Source organism: Carassius carassius, chromosome 26 (genome assembly GCF_963082965.1).
Source record: "Carassius carassius chromosome 26, fCarCar2.1, whole genome shotgun sequence".
In the NCBI taxonomy this organism is placed as follows: domain Eukaryota; kingdom Metazoa; phylum Chordata; class Actinopteri; order Cypriniformes; family Cyprinidae; genus Carassius; species Carassius carassius.
The window spans coordinates 4,406,256-4,433,545 of record NC_081780.1 but is presented as its reverse complement, the minus strand read 5'-3'; the positions used below and the strand labels follow the sequence as shown (position 1 = coordinate 4,433,545).

General features: G+C 38.0%; 2 protein-coding genes across 3 annotated transcripts; both read right to left on the bottom strand.

The window, feature by feature from the left end:
• Positions 1-1,576: 1,576 nt before the first annotated feature.
• Positions 1,577-27,290, bottom strand: LOC132105563 (myoD family inhibitor domain-containing protein-like). Of its 2 annotated transcripts, none has more exons than XM_059510771.1 (5): positions 26,887-27,278; positions 26,443-26,609; positions 24,363-24,494; positions 8,047-8,340; positions 1,577-3,656 (listed from the first exon to the last, which is right to left on the bottom strand). In XM_059510771.1, the coding sequence occupies exons 2-5, from the start codon at positions 26,540-26,542 to the stop codon at positions 3,406-3,408; spliced, it is 777 nt and encodes a 258-aa protein (XP_059366754.1). In that variant the 5' UTR covers positions 26,543-26,609; positions 26,887-27,278; the 3' UTR covers positions 1,577-3,405. The 2 variants fall into 2 exon arrangements, with proteins under 2 accessions (XP_059366754.1, XP_059366755.1); XM_059510772.1 differs by lacking the exon at positions 1,577-3,656 and adding an exon at positions 7,309-7,827 and having other exon boundaries at positions 26,887-27,290.
• On the bottom strand, positions 21,045-24,291 carry LOC132106241 (E3 SUMO-protein ligase ZBED1-like). Its single transcript, XM_059511880.1, has 3 exons — positions 23,267-24,291; positions 22,174-22,802; positions 21,045-22,086 (listed from the first exon to the last, which is right to left on the bottom strand). Exons 1-3 carry the CDS (start codon positions 24,243-24,245, stop codon positions 21,700-21,702), a joined length of 1,995 nt encoding a protein of 664 aa, XP_059367863.1. The 5' UTR covers positions 24,246-24,291; the 3' UTR covers positions 21,045-21,699.

Genomic DNA, 27,290 nt, shown 5'->3' with positions numbered 1-27,290 from the left:
ACACTTACCTGGACTTCTCAACTCCCCCTCTTTCTGAACAAGAAAAAAAGTGAAAGAATATGGAGGAAAAAGAACAAAAAAAACTCTCCCATGTGATTAGAGATGAATTCCAATATTTTCAGCAATGCCATTAGTGAAATAAGATGGTAATTTTCCAGCAGGCGGTATCTGGGCAGAAAATGAAGGTAGTGCGGGGGCGGCAGCAGGTTGTCGGTGGGAACAGAAGGCAGCACAGGTGGGGTGGTGTCGAGGTTAATTGAGAGGTTAACAGGGACAAAGGTTTGTCAAAGGTCAGGGAAGACCACAAGCCAGTGGGAAAGGCTCCGGTTTCTCCTGACTTATGCAATGTGGGTGGCCATGTCCCTGATGTAACAGCACAATCCCTATTTCTTTAGTGAATGAGTTTTATTAAAAGGCAGATTTTAGTCATTAGAAACCAAGGTGGATAATGACCAATATAGTAAAATGTTGAATATATATATTAATGTTCAGAAATTTGGGGTCATTTTTATTTTTTTAATTAAAACTTTTATTCAGTAAGGATGCATTAACTTGATCAAAAGTGTGAAGTTTTTTCTTTCTTTTACTTTAGTCATCAAATATATTTTTGTAATATCTTATTTGCCACAAACAAATGAAGTAGAACAACTGTTTTCAACATTGATAATAATGATAAAAAATGTTGGATCATGTGATACTGAAGCTAAAAGTTCAGCTTTGCCATCACAAATAAATTACATTTAAAAATGCATTCAAACACAAAACAATTAAATTAAATTTCATAATGATATTTCAGAATATTATTGTTCACTGACCCCAAACTTTTGAACAGTAGTGTTAATATAATTTTTTTACCATATTAGTCAATATATAAATATAAAGATTCAACCAAGTTCAATCATAGCAAATAGGCAATACAATTTTTTTAAATAAAAGAAATAGTTGACCCAAAAACAAAAAAAAAAATGCTGAAAGTTTATTCAAGTTGAGACCAATTTTCATTTTTGAAAAAACTATTATTTTCATTTAACAATTATTCTTCATCTTATTACTAAAATGTACTCATTGAGGCTTAGACATTAAGGCAAACAATATTAAAATGTTTTAAAACTACATATGTGCATTATGCATTGCAAAAGATGTTACGGTATGTATATTACAGTATGTAACAGACAAGATGGGAAAAAATTCCGATAATTGACAAAGGGGCAAAGTCATGCCATTCGGAAGCATAATTAACCACCTTCTGTTGTACAATTGAATAGACTGTACAACTCCTCTAACCTTTAATTCAGCATGACGTACCATCCTGAATCTATCACAAACCTTTAAAATCTCTCTGGAGACATTCCAATTTGATCCGCTGACTATGATGCTAACGATACACATTATATCAATCTCTGAACCTTGTACAGGTGAGTCAATTACCACATGGCTGAATGCGATGGGAAACAGCCCAGCTCCACTGATGCATGACATGCACCTGATAAACATTCAGACCACGGGCAGCCTTTTGAGAATAAAACGTGTAGCCGATTTTAGTGAATAATCACACAATTCTGCATCACAAGCAGTCTCCAGTTTAACATTTTATTTTTAGAAAATTGCAATGTTGATGGTCCATTAACCCTTGGTACATACTGAAAACATTTAAAAAGTGAATTGAGGACAAAGAGGAAAAACACAAACATCAAAATGGGCTGAATACAGAATGAATACAGATAAAAAAAATGCTAAGCTCTATTCACATTCTTAAAAAAAAATAAGTTCCATAATTATGGCACCTGAATTTTTATATGTGAAAAGCATGATTGTTTTTTTTTTTTTTAATAGACTATTACATTTTTGTCTGGTCATCTGATATTGCAATAAGCTACAGATTTGAAGACACATTTGTGTTGCAATTAAATTTAAATAACTGCCTATTTTCATCTTAATCTTTATTTATTAAATAGTTGTTTTGCTCTGAGCAGGGAGATTTTACATCCATTTATTTGTCAATGTAAAGATTTTTGTACTGATATAATTATGTGCATTTTTCAAGTTCTCTTCAATATATATAAATAAGAAATTCCTTCAAATTAATTTGGAGATTAAAACCTCTAGGAAATGACAAGTTTTAGTTTGCTTACTATTAAAATGCATCTCTTTCATTTGAAAAGCCTTTACAGTAACAAACTTAAAGCATCTTAAATCAATTATACTTTTGCATTTTCAGTGTAAAAGAGCCAGTCTATGTAAGTTGTTTTTAAAGTGAGTCTCGTCAAAAGACACACAAGAACTAGTCTGATTTTGGAGAGGTAAATTCTATAGAGGTAAAGTTGTTTGTTTTGAACCGGGTTCAGTTGAATGTTTCAGGTCAGTTCAGTCACACGGTGGTCTGAAGTGCAGTTTGGCAAATATGTCATGAGCAGTTCTGACTAGATGAGTCAGACGAATCACAAACGCACGGCATACCGAAGGCATTGCACACTATGAACAAAAAACCAACTGTGTTAATGTTGTGATGCTAACATTAACTTACATAATGCTGACAAATGCCAGCTTTGTACAATTCACAAGAAGACCTTAGGCAATGCAATCTGAACTACATGTATGATTTAACAGTCAAGGAAAATAACACTATGCAATAGTGTATTTAGTATTCACGTAAGTACTAAAGCAAAAAGGTGTTTTATAAGGTATCTTTAGCAAAGGCTTAATAAAGAAAAAAAAAAGTAAAGTTTAGACGTAACTTGTAGTTACGAAAAATCTTGCATAAAGTGGATTTTGGCATTCTACACTATTCTGTGTATCCAGTTCATCTGTGTGTCTTTAAAGCAACAGCGAGCTAACTGCTCATGTATTTTCAAGAACTTAGGGACATTTAATTAAATGAGCTACTGTAGACAGTTTAAATAAAGACTAAGAAATTTGGCATCATTTAAACAGCCCTCTGTTCAGAAGCAGTTCAAAATAAGAATCCCAGTTAACACCCACAAAGGCTTGACCTCTGACAGTTTGAAAGTGCTGCGTTTCCACTCAAATTACAGTGATGTTCAGCACGACTTCAAGTTGTGTGACATCTACCGTTTTAATTTCAACATCTGCAAGTTTTTAAAATTATAAAGTGTAAAAACAAAATGCCAAAAAACATTTGCAAAGAGATGTAAAAACAGTAAATAGAACAAGCATTTAATATAAAGCACTAAATATCTATGTTTTTATGCACTTTTTAGTCTACGAGGATACGTGAAGTATGTCATGTATTTTAGTCCCTTTATGGTCATCTTGAGCTCAGGAACAGATTTTTCACAAGTGTGAATAGAACACACTCCATAGATCTCATTCACACATAGTCACAGACACAAACACACTCCCTCTCTTAACATCTGTCCTGGCTTTGGCCCACATGTATCAGGGCTTTTATGTTGGGAAACAGATCCCGCAGCACTCCATGCAGATCTCCAGGCAGTCCGAGGACTCACAGCATGCATCCATAATGCCACAGTCCATGTCACAAGGGCAGTTGCAGTCGTCTCCCAGGTCGTCTGCACAGCAGCAGCAGCAACAGGCTTCTGATGTGCAGGTGCCGCACGATGCCTGAGTCACCACCATATTGCACAGAGTGAGAAATTCACAAAACAGGCAGGCCAGGATGCAGTGGACACAGCAGTCTGCTCTCAGAGTATTACAGTGGGCAGAACAGAAAATTCAAAAGAATTGAATAAACATACAATTTTTATTTTTTATTTAGTGTTCTACATTTCATGCAATGATATTTGCTATGCATTTTGCTGTTGCCAGTGGTGCAAAAACTACAAACTTCACCTTTATAATCAAATTCACAAAAATTAGCCTTAATATTAAATCATTTAAAAAGGTAAATATATATTTTTTTGTTTTAAAGCAAAAAAAATTTTTTATATTAGTATTATTTTTATAATTTAATCATAATATGGGGTAACAGTATGTGTGTCGTATGTGTGTGTGTGTGTGAAGGAGGTGAAGACGGTGGTTTAGCAGCGGTGAGAGCAAGAGAGGAATCAGAGAAATTCAAAAGGAATGAATTCCACTTTTGGGTTGATTAGTAGCTTTGTGAATAATGGGGTTATTATCATGCAAAAGCACAGGGTTTGTCACGTAAAGCTGATTAACAGCGTCCAACATTTTCGCCAGCAAATTGCCGTTTTAATGCTGTTGTTTCGCTCATCTCTGATTAACATTTAACCTTCCTCTCACAGGGCCACCACATACGATGCCAAATTACTGTTGTTTAAGATGACATGGATACACAGTTTTGCAGGAGCACAAGCCGAGCATCTTTTAGGTAACTAAAATATTATAAAATAAATAATAATAAAAAAAGTAATGTATTTACATAGAGTAACCAGGCAGCCAAGTGGCCTGTTCATGAATATATATTGTTTTAAAAATGACCATCTGTCCATCTGTTGAGATATTAAATAAATTAACTGTTAACTGTTTAAGCAAAAAGGGGGTTTTGTCAGAGCGCTTGCCAGCAATCTGTTGGGATACGTAAATAAATAAAACAATTTACTAGCATTTTCTGTGTGTTTTTTTTTTTTTTTTATGTAGATGACTTATCAAAGGCTGAAGCCTTACCTCTCTCAGTTGAGGTAAATACTCTGATTTACTTTACAATCAGACTGTAGTGTGGTAATATGTACAGGGCATACAAAGTTAACGTGAATTACAGAAAAACCTAACTACAACAAAATGGCAATGTAAAAAGAGACATTTTTTCACTCAAACTAACATTACAGCTTCAATAAGCAGAAAGATGCACACATTGCGCTTCCGCATAAACAGTGCCGTAGAGAATAACAGTGAACCCCTACCAGCCTGGACGTGCCGCTCGGACCTCTAATCAACTGTAGAACCCAAACTGCGGTGCATTGGAGAAATCACAGCGATGTGTTGTGTATCGTTATCAGCCTAAAACCTGAATTTGCATGGCTTTCATCAGTCCGTGGTGAGCTGTCAGAGAGATCGCTGGGTTTGATTGGGCTCTGGTGAGGAGGGGGGAGAGAGAGAGCAAGGACGAGGCCTGAAGACCACTGGATGTTCATGTTTGTTTGATCAAAGTGATTTTTTTTGTAGGCGTTGGAGCTGACCAGCGGTGGTGCTGTGCAGCCTGGACAGTGTTTGAACATGAAACAAGTTTGCATGCAGGCCCACCAAAGGCTTAAAACACCAGCTTTCTTAAAAGGTCAAACAGCTGTACTTCTAGATTTTGCCCATGCCAACTTATAGGACAGCCACGTCAACCATTTACAAATAAAGTACTTACATACGATACATATTAAACAAAAATGGCATGCTTGCTATTTGATTAGTGATTAATTAAATGGTGGTTCCATTTGTGCCATTCCGGTGTTATTTTAGTATCCTTGAGATACTATTCTAATTTTTAGATTTGTACGAATTTAAGCATATTAAGTTAAACTAAACAAAAGTCAAAAAAATTGCTTTGGCAACTAGCTGAAAAAGTTTTGGTTTTTTTGCAATGTAATTTAATTTAAAGTTCAATTTATATCAAGCAATGAAAACTTTTTTTTATAGTTTTAGTTAACTATAATAACCCTGTGCCATCCTATTAAACAAGTATGAAAAATTACACGTGTCCACATCGATTCTTTCACTCTATTTTTTTGTCCTTTTTTTAACTAACAATTTCTTTCTAGAAACGGATTTAAAAGCTACAGTACATAATGAATTCCCTTGGATGTATAATTTATCAGCAGCGATTAGTGTGATTCTTAAGGAATGAGAGTCTGTGTAATGTACACAGGAGACGGGCTGCCTTATCTCAGCTGCAAAACCGACACCGGCCCAATGAGAGGGTGCATGTTTAATGTCAGCCCGAGCGAAGGATGCCCAGAATCCACCAGGCCAAAAACAGCCCCAGCGCCTTGGAGGAAATAGTTCGAGACATCTGGAAAACTCCAAAGGCTAACATCAAAAAGAAAATCAGCTTGACATAAAACAAGCTGGAAGAGTCACAGGCCGGCGAGCGGTGTGGGAACATTCAAATGAAGAAAGACTGACTGCTACATTGGTCGTACATGGCGGCTTTAGAGACCAAATGAGAGGGGAATAAAATAAAAAAAAGCAGTTAATTTGCAGTCAATACGGAAGTGAGAGCAGTAAACTTATTGAAAGAGAGATCCAGATACGCTAAGGAAGCTGCAAAAATGGGAAAACACGGCATTACGATGCACCGCTAATGACCGTGCTAGCTTTCTTCGTACACCCCGCAGCCTTAATTGAATTTGTCAGAGGGATTTTAGACGACTGCATGCTTACAACACAACACAATCACAAACACACCATCACTCAAGGTCCTAACCCACCCGCAACAGAACAAAAGATCTCTCAATTAGTTGATTTTCTGCTGGAGTTGCTGTTATCGCAGTCGGCGACGGCGGCCAAGAACAGGAGGAATCGCAATCCCCTGAGCAGAGATCTTGCAAAGCTTTATTCTTCAGCTTCCCAGGCTGTTTAGAGGCTAATTTCACAGGCAAACAGATTATGGTAATCCGTGTAAACATTAAAACACAACAGCTTGCTGTTTTCCAGGGGGAAATTACTACTTGAGAGAGAACATATTGATTCAAAACACAGTTCTACAAATAACGCACGCATGCACACAAGCTGTAATGAGACAGACTTATTGAACTGTTCACCCACCCCCCCTCCAATTAAGATGTGAAAACTATGACGCCTTTTAAGATACACATTTCTGTTAAATCTGTGGGAAGATGATAACGATGCTACACACACCTCGCAGTAGGCTCCTACTCGCAAATCAGTGATACATTTTTTTGAAAACTTTCCAGTTTTGGAAAATTTTCACATAGTTTCCTGCCTGTTCACACACAGGATCAAGTGTCCCCCAGTAAGTGTGTGTGCCTAAGGCTACTTTTATAATAAATACATTTTAATATTAAAGTAAATAAATATAGAATCAAATTGATGTCTCAACCTGCACGTAAGACTGTATTAGTCAAATTATTTTTATAAATACAAAAACAAGTACCGTCCAATGAACATAGTACAAGAAAATCTTCTCTTAATAAAACCAAATACTGTAGCAAAAGAAACATCAACAATGTGCTATGCGCAGACATAAGACATTGTACATAATACTAATTATGGTTAGTGTCTATGAACAAATGGTTATAAATAAATGAATAAACCAACTAAATTAATTTAAAATTAAAATTATAAGAACTTCTTTTTTCCTGGACTTTTCCTGAACTTCCAGAAACACATCAGCAGGAAAAAGTCACACTCGTCAAGCTATTTTATATTTTTAAACGCTTTTGTGTTAAGTACAGTCACTGGTGGGATCCCGAGCCATTCAGAATGATGATTCCCAAATGATCTCTTCTAATTCAGCTGAATGCCAGGTCGCATTGAATGAAAAATAGAAAACATACAAAGTGCTTTACAGAAAATCCAAAGTGCTCAGCAGGTGCAAGACTTTGCTTGATTTAAACGGGTTATGGTATCAGACAGGCATGATTGAACATCACGCAGTAAAGAAACCGCAATACATGAGCCAGAAAAGCTTCGCTGGTACACAGGAGCAAGGCAGAGAGCCGGTCTTAATGAGAGGATACTGTGAGAGAAGGTAGCGTCAGCCCCTGCTGAGGTGGGGTTGACACATGGCAGACCCCCCGCTCTCTGAAGTCTTGTTAAAAGGTCACACCTTGGTGACCATTACTAATGCACCAGCGATCTCCTTCATTACTACCCTCTTCTTACCATCACACCTGACAATGTGCAAGCTGCTTTTTTCAGCTCGGCCTTCTGTTTTTCCTTCCCATTTGTAAGACAATACAACACCACAGAAATAAAGAGATCAATCTAGTTGGAGTTATGAAGGATTCGATAAAGCAATGCATTTATGGGAAATAGAACAGAAAAGTCACATATTAGTTGTGGTTAGACGAAGGGAGGGGAAGACCAGGATAAGAAATCTGCAAGCACATACAAGTTTGTGTGCGAGTGTATGTTTGCGTGTATAATATCACATACCCTCTGGAGTTGAGCCGGGTTTATGGGAACCTGTAGAGATGCTTTTGCTCCTTCTGCTGCTGTCGCTGTGGACCGATAGACTAGAGCGAAGCTTTCTCTGCATGCGGTGCGAGACAGGTGACGGGTGCTTCCTGGACTCAGATGTGGGACCGGAAGAGGGTGGCTGCGTGACCCCACGGGGTGTGCCGTGGCCGTTACCTAGCACTGTGTGCAGACCGTTCTGCTTTCTGGCAGCCTCTCCGTCGATGCCATGTTGCAGCGATGTTGCTGGTTGGGGCAGAGGCTGAGGTTGAGCTAAAGAGAAAGAGACAGATTTTTTTGTAATCATTGGTTTGGACCAGAGAGACTTCACAGCTGGATTGGTAATATTGTGTTTTGGCTGAATTACTGGCCTTTTATAGCTTTTATTGCAATATTGAAAAAATAAAACAAGAAAATAACTTTATAGGGAAACTTGAATGACAACTTTAGTAAATTTCAAGTAAAAAAAAAAACAAACCCATGATTTTAGATTTAGCAAACATTCACCAAAATGTTAATCACAAACTTTACACAGGGGATTCATATGTTCCATCATGCCCTGTAGAAAACTTAAATAATTCCCATTCCAATTGCACTTAATCCCAGTTCATTAATGAGCTAATTATAATTAATATAATTTAGTAATTTCAAGGGAAAACAGGAAAATAAAAAGTATAGAATTACCTATTCAAATGTAATTCATCACGCAACAGTGCTTGATTGTATTTTTATTTATTTTTATATAAAAAAAAAAAACAGTTCTCAATTCCCAATCCTAGCACTATGAGCTCCATAACCTGAATACACTCTTCCATAAAACCAGGTGCTATCAGTCCTCGTACATGTGTCACACATGACAAGGTCGCATTCTGAACTGAGAGGCTCTATCTGATGCAACAGTAGCCATGGCAAAGTGAGTACTGTTAGTGACACTAGTGTGTGTTCAGCTCTGCTGGGAGTCTTATGCGTTCTCCTTCAGGATACGCACATCATGTTTATTGGGCTCCTTTGAATTATTCAACATTTTCCCATATTTCTTTTTTCTTTCTTTTTTAACTTTATTCTGGCTTTTATGCAATGATCTTTGCATTTGGTGTGGTGTGTTTTAAGGCAGAGACACCTGAAATTCTCAGAGAGCATGTGAAATGAGTTTTCTCTTAATTACTTTTTTCTTTTGATGGGAGGTCCACACTGACTGTGCTATTATTGTTAACAAGAGAAGAAATCCAGCCCACCTCTTTATAACAACATATCATCCTGGGAAGACGCTGAGGGGAATGTAAAATAACACAATTAAAAACAGGCCATGGCAGCCTCATCAGCCAGCTGTCCATCTGCATGTACACTACAGCTAGCCAACAGAAGCGATAACACTTTCAAACACATGTAGAGAATACTCTATTGGCTATCAAGAGGCTTTATTCGTTTAATTATGATTCAATTAATTTTTCTATATTTAATAATCACTATACAAAGTGTGGAGTAGTGGTCACCAAAACTCAAGACTAGAAGGGTGCTGGTCAGTGTTGTTATTGTTAACTAAAACTATTTAAAAATATTTTAGTTAATTTGCTAATAAAAACACAATAATTATTAGATCAAATGTGTTATACGTATAGCAGTTTTTCTTTTTTTTATACATTGCATATTCTGCCTGCTACTCTTATTTTTTCACTTGCTCCCCTGTTGAATATAAATGTAAAAAAGAAACAGAAAATAAACAAATGTTTCGTTTTATTTGCGTTTAATTAAAAGTATGAACATGAACAAGGAACTTAGAACATAGAAATACAGTAAAAAATAAATGTAAATAGAAAATATATACCTAATAAATTATATAATAATAATAATAAACCTGGATTTATTTCATGTTCAAAGGAAAAGTAGTGTATGGGGCCGCAATTCCTTCAAACATTTAACAAAAAATATCCTTATTCCTCAATAACAAAATAGACCAATTTTAAATATTTAGCTAAATAAATAAAAATAAACTGAATTTACAAAAAAAAAAAACTGTACGATTACTTGTGCCCATGCAGGAATATCATGTCGTTCACTGTTGAGAGCTTCAGTTTAATCCTTCTCCGCTCCAGTATGCGACCGCAAATACTGAAAGCCCTGCGCTAGCTGGAATGCAAAGTACATGGCGACGGCGTGTTTGCTTAATCTTGGAAATTTGTCTTTTCCACCACTGGGAGGACATCATCCGGTCTACGTGCTTCTAATCCATCCAATTTGACCCTTAAATATCTCGCTATTTCGGAATCGAATTACACGTCGCTGTCTATGGTATCATATTATAAATAAAGGTCTATTTGTTTCTAGTTATTTTATTTTGTTAGATATTTCCACTTTGCGGGAGTCCCGCAAATAATTGTATTTTCCCGCAACCATCACACAATAATATCTTGCCGCCCGCGTCCGCATTCACCCATCAAATATTGTCCCGCGCTGCACTCGGTGGCGCTGGGTCCCACGGTACTCCCGCGGGAGTGCAGGTCTCTAGCCGGGAGCAACTATTAGCTGACACACCGTTGATGACTGACCATGTCTGCGATTTAAAAAATACGTTTGTGCACATTTATACCAGAACATGATTTGTCATTCAGAATTTCGCAGCCACTGGTCACCCTGTGTAGAAAATTGGCAGAAGACAAAAAAAGCGTTAACTAGCCTGTTGGTTTCAAATGAACATGCGAGTTACATCCCAGAAAAAAAGTGATAATAGCCTTGATTTCACTTCTAATCTTCAGTTTAGCAGTTCAGTTCTTTAAGCACGTTGAGCACTTAATTATTTAAGCACTTTAAGCACTTGTTATTGTTTAGAAGAAAACACTTTATTTGACATAGTACTTTTAAATAAATGGTGCCAAACATAACCATTGAAGAGATTCATGTCTATCTCATTCTTTTTTTAATTTTTTTTAAGCACTTAAGCTCTTGTTACTTTTTTTTTGTTATTATCGTCAATATTTGAATTAAGTCTGTCTGTGGAGTTTCTCTCCAAACGATGTGACTATCGTGGATTCGTACATCGCGATATCGATGCTTAAACGACACATTGTGCAGCCCTACTAAAGACTGTGAAGTTTAGCAGAGAATCCCAAAGCAGAAGGTTCCTACACTTCTGACAGAAAAAATATAAATATTTTCATGGCTTTCTAACATTTACAGATGGAGAATATACCAGTGACAGCACATCTCAAACACATTAAACAGAGCAAGTAGCCTAGTGTCAGCAGCACACGCAGCCCTTCTATCAGAGCATATAATGGGCCGAGCTGCTTAAACTAATATGCGAAACGAAACCATAAACTATGTCTTAGCAGTTTTTAAAGGCCTTAATATGAAGCTTGTCACATGTTTAGAACAAATTGGATTATGCACTTTCTCCGCAGCAGCTCAGTCTTTGTCCTCCCCTATATTTTCAGACATTCTTGTATCAAACTACTATGTATCGATATATATGGTATTGCCTGATATCGAATCCCTTATAAAGAAAATATCTATATATCGTACAAACTCAATATACCGCCCAGCCCTAGTTCAGGGTCACAAATGGTCTTTTCTCCATGAAAAATACAGTAGCAGTTTTCATCAAGCTTTTTTTAAGTTAAAGGGGTCATATGATGCTTTTTAAAGATCATTATTTTGTGTATTTGGTGTAACAGAATATGTTGATATGCTTTAATGTTCAAAAAACACATTATTTTACTGTACATTACAGTAGGTCCTCTATGCCCCGCCTTTCTCAAACACATCGTTTTCTACGAAGTCCCTCCTTCCGACAAGCACAGTCTGCTCTGATTGGCCAGCTGACCCAGTGTATTGCAATTGGGCGAACACCGCAAGGACTCGTCAGAAATGTAACCCCCCTTTCCATAATCGTGAGCTTCATCTTTCAAAATAAATGTAAAGACAGTTAATAATGATTAATTTTACCATCAGTTCAAGCCCCAAAGGGAAACAGAGTCGCATGTCAGACACAATCATGAAGCCCATATGTGTTTTCAGTACACAAGCCACGGACGGAACAGCTGACTCCACTGTTTGACCATCTCTCTCTCTCTCTCTCACTCACTCTCTCACTCACACACTCACTCACACACTCACTCACACACTCACTCACACACTCACTCACACACTCACTCACACACTCACAGGCAACGAAAAAAAAGGGGCCAGATTGTCGCAGCAGTCAGAATTACCTCTAATCCTAGGTTCACAAAACAGTCGTCCATAAAATGCATTGCTGTACTGTTGTAAGTCATCTTAAAGATTCCTAAATGCATCTACTTTCGGAAGACCAAATAAAATGCTTTTGCTTTAGCCTAGATACACACAGAATCTCCCTGACATGGCTGCTTCAACATCAACTGCGGTTACTGAAACCAAGCCATCTTTCTTTGGGTGAACATTTGGGCGGCATTACGCAAATATTTCCACATAGTAACGTAGACATGTGGGGCGTGTTAGAACAAGCCACTTTGGAGGGGTGTAGCGGTCTTAACTTTGATAAAGATTATCTCTTTGGATCTGAGACGTTAGTCTTTGCAACTTTACAGATATTCTTTATGAACAAAGAGCTTGTAAAACTCCAAAGAGTAAGGAAAAATTTAAAATCACATCATATGACCCCTTTAAAAAAATATCTAGGAAAACTTGAGTTTCTTAAGATAACATCAGGTTGCTCCAAAGGACTGTCCTTATAAAAAATTTTTTTACTGTAAGATGTTTTATTTACACATTTCATTAAAAATTAAATACTGCCTTATGATAATGCACATTTTACATTTACATTTTCTTTTTTATTTAATCTTATAAAATCCTCAATACAAAAGCTCTTTCATAGTCTAACTGCATGCTTGGTAGATACCTTACTTACAAATAAAATCAAGTTTTAAAAACATAAATCAACAGCAGTTTTTAACAAGAAATAATTTATTAACTGATATTTGTACATCAGGACAATCCACCCGGAGAGGTCTGATGTTAAGTGTGCTGCCCTAGGGCACAACGGTGATGGTTTATGGATCCTCTCTTGCAGCATTTTGAACCAGACCTGATCTTTAATCACTACATTACATTACCTTCTGTTTCACCAGACAACCTCAAAACAGTCCCAGTCAGGAACACGTTGCACATGCATATTGCAACACGTTGCCAGAACAATAGAACAGAGATTGTTGTGGACATCTGGTGCACACTGATAGGATCGCATGGACCTGACAAAAGCCCAAAGGCCAATGCAACCCAAAAGAAAAGTTCTCCCTCAATAAAATATAAATGTTGCCTTCAACCCAAGGTATGATAGGTGATAAAAATTGAATACCTGCACTAAGCGTAAAAAACAAGTATTGTATTTCAATCGTTGATTGTACACAAGCTGACAGGTCGCATTAAAACACCATGTTATGGTGCGGAAGGGAGGGAGGGGTGAAAAGAAAACAGTCCAAATTGGTCTTCTAACCGCTCTGCTTCCAACATATCAACAACTGTTGAGAGTGTACATTTGTAGTTGAATAATACATGGTATTCCTCTACACACTCTGTCAAACACATCAGAACCAAACAGGGGGTTAGTGCTTCTTGACTGTCTAAGCAGCATCCCAATTTGGTCCCCTGGATCTGACAGCCTCAAATATCCTGGGAGCATTTTTAAAAGGCCAGTGTTTGATGGATTCATGAAGAACACACAAATATAATTGCCATTTGTCACCGCACGTTCGGCGTACGCCCCACGCGGGGACGGTGAGCCGGGACGCCCAGGAGAGATGCCGTACCACCATGGAGTCGCTTTCTATGTAAAACTGTGGATAAACACCCCTTTGCCTTGGTGTCACAGAAAATAGCTCCGCTGGAAGAATTCAAAATTGTACCCCAAAGACGTGGAAGCAGAGCATGGCGGACCTCCCAAGAACGAATATGTATGAACATCAACACCGTGGAGCGGCATAAACAAGACGTTGAAAATTCGGTCAAGCAGGTGCAATGTTAGAAAGGAGGTGAGACATGGCAGGATGTTCTCTCATTTGTGCTGCTCTCTATGGAGACTGAAAGGTAAAGAGAGAGAGACAGAAAAAAAAGAAAAGTAGGTCCCTGTTTTTTTGCGGCTCGAGGCCTTTTAATATTTCATCCTAAGAGTGGAGCTGTTTGCTGTGCCCCATTAGGACGCCCATCAAACGGAACATACATTAATTCACTTGTCAACTCATGTCATCCAGCTAAACAGCCCCCATCCATTTCTTATCATCATCTGCTAATGGCTAACAATCATTACCTGTACAAAAGAGTTGGCCAGCAAAAAACACAAAGTACTGGTCGACAATGAGAACATGAGGGTGAAAAACATCTGAAGATGAAATGGTCATCTTGAATGGCCTTAAATGTTTTGATCTTTTGTAGGGTGGTGAAGTTATAACTGATAACAAGAATAATATGCGATTCTTCCAAGTTTAATCAGGTTTTATTACAAATTATATAATCAGCCGAAAGTCTAAAGCTCTGTTTTTTATAAATATATTTTTAAAATGAAATAAATTAAAATGCTAAACTAAAATATTAAAATGATAATTCATTACATATAATTATTAGAAAAATAATTAAATATAAAATTATATTAAACTGACAATATTATTAATACATAAATCCATAATATGTTTATTTTAAAATTTAAATGTATATGAGAAGATCAATTCTCTAATATCAAATATATATAAAAAAAACATCATTTGAAAAATACTAATAAAAAATGGAAACATAATCCTTCAGTCTAGGATTTCTGTATTAGAATTTGTTTAGCTCTTTGTATATATGAATGCAAAACAAAAAACTGCTCCATGGGCCCATCTCTCTGATTGAAATGCTAATTTGTAAATGTGCACTGACCTACCAGGAGAGTTTCCACCATCTCCCAAAACAGCCCGGGGTGGCATTTCTCCTAACAAACACCTATGGCAAGCTTACACCTTTCAATCCAAAGCAATATACTCTCTCAGTTGAAATTATGTCCCCATATTTGGTTGGAGGGAAGGAAAGTAGAATGAATATTATTAAAAAGGGCTGCGACAGAAAAAAAAAAACCTTCAGCATATTAACAATCGCTTACTCTACTTGACCTTCCAACTCTGTGGCAAGGTCTTACCTCCTGACAAGAGAAGTAAAATAATTAAAATTTTCACTTAGGTGATCTATTGGCTAAGCCTGATCCATTTTGTACATAAGATGATTCTAAACCTACCAAATAAAGTGTAAAACGAAAGGTACAAATTGCACAAAGGTGTCTGGTTCACCCAATATTCCTGATATTGTCTCATGCACAACAGCTATTATATATATATTATATATATATATATATATATATATATATATATATATATATATTTTTTTTTTTTTTTTTTTTTTTTTTTTTTTTGTGTCTTTAATACATTTATTTGAGACTACTGTGTGTCTTGATCACAGTAATTGCCCTGTTCTTTGAAGCCACCCCAAATGTCACATGCCAGAACTACTTTAACTCTATTACGGCACCTCCTCCGGTTTGCTGGCACCCTACAATATCTAATTTCTGAGAGACACCGTGGCTCACATCTTATTTTATACTTATTTCTAGCAGAAGATGAATAGGTAGTCACTATTACTCAGCTTTTTTTGTGCTACGGCACACTTTTAATTCTTTCTGACAATCATTTAAATTTGGCTGTTCGAATGAAACCTGCCGTAGAGAGGTGACACCTGAGAAGGCGTTTAATATTTCAGGGCCACCCTTTTTCACAGTCATTCACTGTCTGTCCCGCTCTCGCTCGCCTATTCTTTCACTCCATCTCTCTGTAACAATGACAAGCTGAGCCAGGCGCCTGGGATTTACTAATTTCAAATTTAGTAATTTGGCTGCTGATTGAGTGGAAAAAAATAACCCCTTCGGACCTTGTTCTGCTTAATTACATTTTATAAGGCAGCCGGCAACTCAAGACAAGGAGAGAGATTGTGAAGGCTTGAGCTTTTCATCAATTATACTTCCATTTCAAGTCTGCATTTACACTATGTGGCGTGCTAGCCATCAAAATCATTCAAACCCTCCAGAAAACCCTATGATAGCATGGAACAGGCACAACCTATTTTCAAATGAATACTTATTGACTTTATGATCTTAAGGAAGTCTTGTATTAAGCTGGTTTTGGATTAACCACTCTTGGATTGAACACATTTCACCACACACATTACCTATGTAAAGCAACATTTATTCGTTCAAACACAACTAGACACAGCCAATGAAATAGACATTGAACTAAAGTGGCGGGGCTTTTTTTTTTTTTTTTAATGTTCCCATACATTGATTTATTTGTGGCGGCCCGTCACAATATAAAAACTGACCACCACATATAGATTTTTCAAAAGGCTTTTACTACGTTGAATAAACATGAGCACTGCACAAAACCGGCATGGGTGTATCTATTTTACTATAACGCTCAAGGAAAACAAGTGTCTTTAGAAAATTTTCGATCTCATTTCTATTTCATCTTGCCTGTAATGCCTGACAAAGCAGCGTTTGTGAGCTCAGCGCTGCTTTGTGTACAGCTGTTAGTGGAAAACCTTTATCTCTCCCACTCTAAAAGCACCTCCTGCTGGCAGAAAATGAATTTGCCCATCTACGAGTGCAAGTCTGTGGGAAACAATGATTGCACATTGTCTTAAATACAATAATCACGGAGGCATGCTCAAAATTATATTTCATTTCTCTTTTAACTGCAAATCTCAAATGCAAAAGGACACAAAGAAGCAAATGAGAAAAAAACTATACACATAAAATAGATAACCTATTCAAACTTTTTTATCCAGGATTTTATCCAAGACTGTTTTATCCATAATGATTTGCATTCTGCATTCAAGTTTATATAATCAAATTGAACCCAATACGTAAACATTGATATCGTCTTGCTCTTCTGATTGCACTACAAGAGCTTGTTGTTGTTGCTGCTAAAATAGGCCAAAACCAAAGTTTTCCTACTTTCACCTTGTTTCGAAACCCTAAACAACACTCATCTTCCCTTCTATCCGTTTCCATCATGATGGAATGGAAGAATGCCATAAACGCAGAAGTTTTTCACAAACGCGGTTATAAATGCACATCTTGCACGGATTTAGCCGTTTTACACAGCTACCACATTTTCTCGAAAGATCAATTATGACGTGACTCAGACCGAGCCTGAGGGAGCTGCCAAACTTCATACGTTGAAGACTACTCCACCCTCCCTCCTGATGACTGCAAACAAAAACTCCAGCAACACAGATGTGAGGAGGCTGGGGGTGTATTTTCAGTTTCAGTTACATCGGTGACTCAAAGATTCCACCAAATCCACCAAAAAAAAAAAAAAAAAAAAAAAAACCTCACAAAGGACTTGCATAAGGATCCAGATGCAGCCTGCATCTCTTGGAGGCTGTACAGGATGAGGCCAGACATATAGCGATCCTTACAGAGACACTCCAGGGGCAACTAAATCCAGCCAGGAGAGTTTATTAAAAATATATATCTATCTATGGACAAGGTTCCTTTATTTGCTCCGTTTCAATCTCAGCATTAACTGCACTAATGTAACAGCTGTGGGTCACTGGACTCTGTCTTCGGGGTGCCAATCAAGACCTTAAGCCCAAGAATCAGGCTAAAGGACAGGGGTGCTCGTCTGTTTCTGAGAGGCTTTTTAACGGGAGATGGCCATATCGATTTTAGCAGTAGCGAGAACGCTGTCTGAATGGAGTTGGTCGGTGGCTCCCCAGTCACCCCCGAGTGATCAGAGGCCTGGCGGAATGACCTAGCAGAGGTGCAGTGAACCTGCAAACATGCAGGGCAGGAGGGGAGCACATCACGAGAGATCACTGTAATAGAAAAGGGGTTTAACCTTAATGTTGAAGCCAAAACCCTGTTAGAGGACCAGTAATCCCTCCTGCTCAACTCTCATATCAAGTGCTTTTCTGCCTGGAAAAGGCAGGGTTGTGTTCTGGTTGCATTCATGCTCTCAAACATGCATCGGTGTACCATTAATCAAAGCGTGGGCCTCAAATCTACATCTTATTAACAGTCAGATGCCACTTTGCAATCTATACTTCTTCGCATAGTTCAAACCCTAGTGCAGTTTCCCATAATGCCTACCTTGCGAATGAAAAAACACTGAGCTGATGGTCAATGAGAACAATCAGAAACCTATAGCTCACAGATGTGTAGATCACCTCTTCTCTAAGGTAATTTAAATAAATTTTACACACATAAATCTGCAGAGCACCAAAAGGGCTTCGGCACTTGCGAGGACGCTCACTGAAACGCTTGGAATTTTTCCATAAGAAATATGTCTACACCAAGACAATGAGGAAATAATTAGCAGAGAGGTAGAATCACAATGGCCATTTTAATCAACCCCTGCGCAAGCATTTCACCCTATTTATTCCAGTTTTGATTCCATGACCCATGGCTAAGTAATCACTTGAAAATTACTCCTCTGTTCTAATGGGCTCTTGTGTCTGAGGAACACGTGGTCTGAAAAATTTGCATCTTGAATCAATCAACTCTTTTCACCCAAAATGATCGAAATAAAGGCACTCTTCAAAAGTTAATGCAGGTGAAATGCATGTGTACTGTCTTAGAAACATTGGATTGATTTTGAGAATTAATAGGAAAGCCTAATCATGAAAGTAACCACAAATACCTGATCCTAGACATAACAAACCCAAAATTCCTGCCATAGAGGCGTTGTCTGTGCACAGAATGATATAAATGCTAAAAATGACTGACAATCATGTGAAATATTCAGTGATTAAACACCTCTTGATCATTACATCAGTCTCTTGAAATTCATTCAGGACAAAACAAGCTTTTCAGTCATTCAGCTAGGAGGCTGCCACATCCCACACATATGAAACTGTGAGAATCTGGATGTGTAATTGTACTGTATTGTCTTTATTGAAGCCCAAAATGACACCGATAGCTCAAGCATGTTCAGCCATCATCCATTTCTGTTCGCCCATGTAAGTCAACGGACAATGCTGAATAAGCGTGATTCATATTTAGTGAACTCTGCTAAAGTAAAGTAAAAATATAAGAAAATTAGATAAAATGTTGTAAAGTGGCCAGTCAAGTTGATTTCCTATCGATTTCCTATCGATGGGTTTAAAATATCACATCGTACTTCCTAATCCAATTAGTGCACTGCCCTACGACCCTACTCCATCCATACTAGGCCAGACAACCTCATATACATTGTATAGGCTCACATACAGAATCTTGGGTAGATCTTCACTTATAATAATTTAATAATAATAATAATAATAATAATAATAATAATAATACCTTTTAAAAGTAAATATATTTTAAAATAATTTATTCCTGTGATGGCACAGTTGCTTTTTTCTCCACTCGTGTCTTATTATTATCGATGTTAAAAACAGTTCTGCTTAATATTTTTGTGGAAACAGTGATACATTTTTTTTTAGGTTTCTTTCATGCATAGAAAGCCCAAAAGAACAACATTTAGTTGAAAAAGAAATATCTTTACCGTCACATTTGATCAACTGAATGCATTCTGAAAAGCATTCAAATTATTCATTTCTTTCAAAAGGAAAAACCTTACTGACCCCAAACCTTTGAAAGTATGTGCATATCACTAGTACAAACTCATCTCAAGAGAGAAAATTAGGACAAAGTCAGCATACTGCAAGAGAGACAGATAAGGAAAAGGAAGAACAAGAGAGAGAGAGAGAGAAAGAGAGGAAACAAGGTTGATAGATTAGAAACAGGCTATTTTTGTGTCAAACGTGCATCTTGCAGGGAATAGTTTTCTATTGCGGTCCACCAGATTTCCACACAACAGGACGGTGTGTCAGGACTTTTCCCCCTCTAAAAGTGGTGAACATTTTCCGATCACATCTTTTGTTTCAAATCTTTGTTTGCCTAATTATTTCCAACCGTCTCAGTGATGAGTGAGAATTTCCAACACTCCACATCCATCTGACCTCATTTGCATAAAACAATGCCTTGAGTTAGTCAGTTCAACAACTGAGCTGATCCAACTTCAATCTTACATGCGGAACAACAACCTCTGAGTGTTATCAAGCTCAACATTTTTAAAGTGCACAAACCCGTATGAGCAGAACAAGAAAAATCCTTATGATGCAACCTCATGCTTCACCAGGTAAGAGAGCACCTATTTCAATACATTCAAGTTCTCAGCCTTGATTTCCAGATCCAGGCCAAACAAGGCCAAACCACAATGGGATATCCTTGCTCACTAAGCTTCTGAGACTTTGGCAGAAGAACAGCTGAAAGTAACAACTTCAATGCAATAGAAAGGCGCTGGTTCAATTTCAGTAAATTTTCTTTTAATCAACACAAACTTCACACAAATTAATGCCAAGACTCAATGCTTATGCACCTATAGCATTATCTTACCAACTAAAATCAGCAAGCAAAAAGGGCTTACATATACATTATTCATTATCGTAATCTCAAATCAAAGCTAACCCCAAAGGCAAAGAATATCAGCGCTGCAGTGAATACTGAAATCAATTATCATCACAGTAAACGTTTTAAAATCACATCAGTGTTTTTTTTTAGATGTAAGCTTCAGTTTTCAGTGGTGCAGAACTGTAGAAAATGCTGACAAAGGTTGATAATCCAAATGAGACTAGATCACAAACTCTTTGAAGTTTATGAAAAAGTACTGACTAGCAACAAGAGAAACATTTTTTATCAGATCAGTTTCATATACGCATCACTGACTGATAAAAAAATAAATAAAATAAAGTTCAAAACTAGATATTTCTGATTCAATAAAATTGTTAAAGGAAACTGTTTTTCTGTAGAAATGGCATCTGTTACACTGCTTCAGTTGTATAAAGTGAAAGTTATGATTCATTCTCAGTCAAGTGAATACTAAACTTTCGAGCAACATTCACCAAAAAATATGCATAAACAATTGTCACTGGAGTAAGGCTGAACGATTTGGGAAAATAATCTAATTGCGATTTTTTTCCCCAATATTGCGATTGCGATTTAATATGCGATTTGTTTTGTAAAGATTTTTTTATCCTCTTTTTTCCCCAACAAAACGTAATGAATTATTTAAATATGACCAACACAATATTAGATGCATTTAGTGTGAAATGTTCTTTCCCATAGGCTGGGCCTATTTGTTATAATTAAATTAAAACATGTATGACTTGAAATAAATGACATTTTTATTGAACTGCTCGTTGCAGAAACATCTATGGCTTTGCCACTGTGCATTTCAATAATTTAAACAAAGGTATGCGCACTTTGTAAACACTGTGTGCAAAATTTACAGTCTGAAGAAAAAAATAATTAAAAATAATAATTATCTTACTGCTCCAAAGTCAGTAACATTTCACACAACTGCAACAGCATTTGCTTTGAAAATATTTAGTAAAATCAAAATAAATAAAGTTATAAATAAAAAAATGGAGAAATGCACTTTTAAATTAGACAAAAACTATTTGAATATTATAATTTGGAATAGATCAACCTCACTTATCAAGTACACAACAATAACACACCACACAGACTAAAGTTCACTACGAGTATGGCACTGCCAGCTATAATGATCCAACAGTTTTGTTCTCAGTGGCTCACAGGTTTTTTGCTAAGAAAACCAGAATATTGACTTTTGCTGGCTTCAAGGATGAGCGAGTGCAAGTCACAATATTCCCTCCTGTGCTAAAAAGACGCTCTGAGGGAGCGCTTGTGGCAGGTACACAAAGATACTTGCGGGCCATGATGCACAACTGTGGGTAGCTGATCTTGTGCACCCTCCACCAAGCCAAGGGATCATCTTCTCCATCAATGGTAGGAGTCATCAGGTAATTGTTTAACTCTGCCTCTGCGACATCTTCAACAGGCAAAGAAGGAGAGGCTGCACTGGTCTTGAAAAAACTGCCAAGAGACCTCTTCGCCTTTTCCCCCAAGGGCTGTGCACTTTGAGGCATCTGAACAGTTTCAGTACGAGACCTCTTCTCCTATTAGATAAAAACAACAGCCATTAGTTTTCCAGTTAGATTTTACAGAAAAATTGTGTTTTTGTGAAATACATAATTATCATTTACCCGATGATATGTACGCTGTGCTAAGTCTACCATCTCTGTCTTCAGTCGGGTCTTGATAGCAGGGATGTTGTCAGTACTGATGTACTGTATTTTGAACCTAGGGTCCAGGAAACAGGCAACATCCAAAAGCTCCTGGATGTTTGGGTCTCCATATTTATTATTGAGGTATGCTAGGACTTTGGTTTTTATTGATTTAGTCAGGTCAGTGTCCTCAGCATCTTCAGCCAGGACTGATGTGGCAAAAAGGTGAAGAACTGGCTTGAGGTAGGAGATGCTCACATACTCCTCTCCAGAAAGAGCATCAGTAAATTCCAGTAGAGGATGCAGTGCCTTGTGAATCGACTCCAACACATCAATATCTTGCCAGGTTGGGATGAGGGAGCGTGCATATCGATCTCCAGACAATACCTGAGAAATGGCTTTGGCCTGTTCAAGCACTCTAGCAATCATCATTTCTTTAGATCCCCATCTTGTTGGGCACTCCGTTATGAGGTTGTGCTCAGGGAGTTTGAGCTCCCTCTGTGCCTCCATCAGTGCTGCCTTCTTCTTCCAACTGTGGGAAAAGTGTCCCACCAGCTTCCTGCACAGTGCTGTTGCCCTTGACACTCTGTCATCTTTGAGTGCATTTTCTGAAAGAAATAGAAAGTAGTGTATTACACACAATTAAATTTGAGTTTTGTGATTCAAGGCTATCACTATTACACACTCACATTCTCTGTCATTCTAAAATGCACACATCCACACCCCTGTCCTCTCTCTCTCTCTCTCTCTCTCTCTCACACACACACACACACACACACACACACACACACACACACACTTTTTGTGTTTATTTAGAACATGTAAAAAAACAAAAACAAACAAAAAAACAAAAATGCAGGTGGCCATTCCACAACAGACATAAAATCAAAACATAATATTTCAATTTACATATTAGAAAAGGAGTGGGAGGAAATATTAATTTAATGAATCCCCAACTACACATAATTTATATATTTGTATCCAGCTTATTACTAATCGACGCATCTCTCTCTTTTGCGCGCACGCACACACACACACACACACACACACACACACGCGCGACATAACTTACCAATGGCAAGATGTAATCTGTGCCCAAAACACTGGAGCCTCGTCCATTCATTAAGCCGCGCAGCCAGAACCATATTTGACGCGTTGTCCGTCGTGATGCAGACGTGATTCTCCTCGTGGAGATCCCAGCTGGCAAGCCCTTCTCTCAGGCCGGCTGCAATATTTTCCCCTGTGTGGTCGTCTGGGAAGTAGGTAGTTTGTAGGCAGCGAGCTCTGAGGTTGAAATCTTCATCAATAAAATGGACTGTAAGACTCTGGTAAGGCTCAGCTGTGCGGCTTGACCACATATCTGTAGTGCTAGCAAAAAACTCCACCGTTTTAACCTCCGCGGCGACTTTCTCTTTACACTTTTTGTACAGCTCCGGTATGGCAGTCTGACTGAAGTATGTACGGGAGGGTATATTGTACCGTTTATCAAGCGTATATGTCAATGCCACGAATCCAGGCTTGGTCATCGTGCTGAGAGGCATCATATCTTTGGCTATGAACTCGGTTATTGCCCGAGTGATTTCCCCGTGCCGTTTTGAATTACGTTCATACGGAGTGACACTTTCGAACATTTCGGTCAGTGATCCCTGTCTTGAGGTATTTGGCCTGTCTGGCGCACTGGTGCTCGGTATTTTGGTCATACAACTGTCATACATTGATTTGTGGTATTTTTTTAAGTGCTGAAACAAGTTTGTAGTGTTACCCCGTGAAGTCGCAACGGGAGCACGGCATGCTCTGCATAACACCTGAAGCTGTGCAGCATCTTCTTTTTTGAAACCAAAATAGTTCCACACCACCGACGTGCTGTTCCTCTTTGAGATTAAAGTCGCAGCTGTGTCAGTTACTGACTGTTCCGTCGAGGCAGAGGCCATTGCGCTACAGGTTAAAGATGAACTGACAGGATGAAAAGTTGTTGCAGCCGAGTTCTCCGCTCTTTCGCTCGCGTCACGTGCCCACCTCAAATCGCGCACGTAGCGATTAGAAAATCGCATTTTCTCATATCGCGATATTATCGCAAATGCAATTAATCGTTCAGCCTTACACTGGAGTCTGGCCAAGGATGTCAAGCATGTTTGGATTACACTACTCACACATTTGTTAACACTTACTTCTAACAAGGTCATTATGGGATTGGTTCTCGGTCATGTGATCCTGCCCGTCTGAAGTGGCATCTCCCGGTATCGGAATTTGGGATTTTTCTGTAGCATCTGAGGATTCATCAGTGCAACTGTTGCATTTATCTGGACAAAAAAAAAATACATTTCTCTTTAGAAGGTTTTGCTCTACTTCACAGCTGCCTGGAAGCCAAGCATGCAAAAGGCCAAGACTGAGGTTCATACTGGCTCGCCTCAGTATCAAGAATAGAAAGACGAGCTCTAATTTGCCAGATAAAACAGATTCCTTTGTTGAACAGTTGCAAAACCATGTGGGCGGATCAGGTAGGCCTGGGCCAGAACTCTGGATCTAATTTTCTCGATTCTGCTCCCGGGTATACGATACCTGCCAAGGTTTTTACAGCCATAAAGAGCGCATTCATCTAAACTGGAAAATGGTTGTGAGCAAAACCTGCCTGATAGGCATACAAAAAGATAGGCAACCTTTAAATGCTGCACTTAAACTTACTCAGCTCTAGGTCCGTAGAGTAAACGAGGCGGTATGCTTCTCCAATTCGTTCTATTTGAAGTGGCCTTCGATGTGGCCGCACTCATACGGAGGCAGTAGGCGCCCACTCATTTATTTAGTACTGTCAAAGCAGTCCTGTTATACAAACGTGTGTTTTTCCGTCACTCAACTGCATGCTGGTAATAAAGCATGTGACTCAGCAAACAGAAGTGCGTTTTCACTTTTGGTGAGACTAGAGTGTTTCGTTTTGGGTTTTTTCCTTTCTACAGCCCTCGTTACAGCATATCATGGGACAAGATCAATACAATACAGTAGCTCTAATACAGAGATTGATATCACTTCATCTGGGCTTGAGGCTGATGAATGGAAACCCTTTATTCCAGCCATGACTCCTCAAATGCACATACAGTACCAGCAGCCTCGTGATGCATCGCTGTATTTAGTGATTACAGTTTGAAATAAATTGCTCTATTCTCCAAGCATACACAGTCCCCGGGGAGGGAAATCCAGTCTTAACGGAGAGACTTTGAAGGCCCTACAAAAATCCATTTGTCACCGGAGCCTGTGATTGCTTACTTTGTCCTACTTTGCCATTTTTTGACAGTGCTATAATGATGCTTGGTATAAATAGGATGGTTAACGGTTCAGTGCCTAAGAAAAAAAAATAAAAAGAAGAGGGGGGCCAAGCTTATTTTACATGTGATAATCTCCCAAGCAACTAGGAAGTTAATTAAAAGCTATAATTGGCAGTGGTTCCTGCTAATAGTTACCAAGGCGCTCCTTCAATCTTTATTGGAAAATAATGAAAACATTATCATGTCTACTGGCGCAACATACATATTGGGGAATCTGTTTGCTACTTGCTATTTATTCAAGTCAGTTACTGCAAGTGGGTTCATCAAGAATGGGACACCAGGAAAAGTGAGACAAATAACTGATTTTATGATCAATTATCTTTAAAAAAAAAATCAGGAGATAAAACAAATGCAATAATTAGCAATTACGTGTCAAGAAGCAAATGTTTTAATTTGTCTGATGTCATTACAGTGGGCAGTGTGATAATGCTCTTTTATATTTTATATTTCTAAAACATAAAAAACTTTGAAAAATAAAAAAGGATAAATAAAAAAAAAAAACTGCTCTAATCATGCTTTGTACTATTAAACACACATTTGCTATAAATTCAAAACCATTGTTTGACTTTTGCTGATGATTTCCCAGTTGTAAGTGTAATAAATTGACTAACTGTGTGTAAATACCTGTAACGTTAATTATCACACTAAAGCCATATTAACAATTGTTTGGAGACTGTCATAACATTACATAAAAGGCTTTTATTAGTTCTTTATTATGCAAAAACTCCATATTACTAGCATATTACTAGCATTATGAAGTAACGTCACAGTTTACAAATATGCATCCATCATTAATCGTCACAGCCCCAATACAAACATACAATTCATCATTCATGTTTCAAAACATACATTCAATACAATAAAACAATCCGCACTTCCATTATATACATATGAATCAGAATCACAAAAATGGAAAAATCCCGTCTCTCACCTGTTGATTTGGACAGAAGTGGGTTTGTCTCCTCTTGTAGCTGCTTTTTTGCCCCTTCAGGCCCCTCCAGAGGTAACGTTAAAATAGTCTCCGAGGACATGAGCCAGATGTTTAGATACTAAACACACGCAAAAAACAACAATCCCCCACGCAATCAGCCCCCAAACCTGTGAGAAAAACAACAAATTATGATTCACTGCGAAACCGATTCTCTGCGTTACAGTAAACAAACTCAAATCCAAAATCTTTCTTAAGGGGTGAGTGACGTCATACGGCGAAATGTCGTTAAAGTTAGTGGAAAGTTTCGCTTAGGTTTTCGTCTCCACAAACGAAACTCAAAATGCCTCAAACACACTCCTAAGCACCCTAGCAACTTCTTAAGTCAATATTTTGTGTTTGCCAAACGTGTAGCAAATTATTTCGAAGTCTGCTGGTTAACGTTACCTTTCAAACATGTAAACTCCCAAACGCCATTATTCGCATCCTTTCTTCAGGCAAAACGAAGTCCTGTTAGAAAAGGTTTCTTTACTAGTCTGTTTAGGATTCAAATTCTGTGAAAACTATCTGATTGCTTCCAAAAACAGAACAAAAATCCCTGTCAAGCAGACGCTGAATGATGAGTTTGTGCGCGAGACTCCCGCGCGCTCGAGCTGCTGCTGCTGGAGAAACTTTGAGCTCAAACATTTTCATCACATCCGGATTCCGATGATCACAACCAGCTGCATTCAGATGTTCAAGCTGAGACTGTGAATTGTTCGTGAACTGAGACTGTTTGTTAAATGACTACGTCTGTCTTACAGACACGCATGTTTGTTTACCTAGCGACCTGAAGGAGTACTTCAAATTCT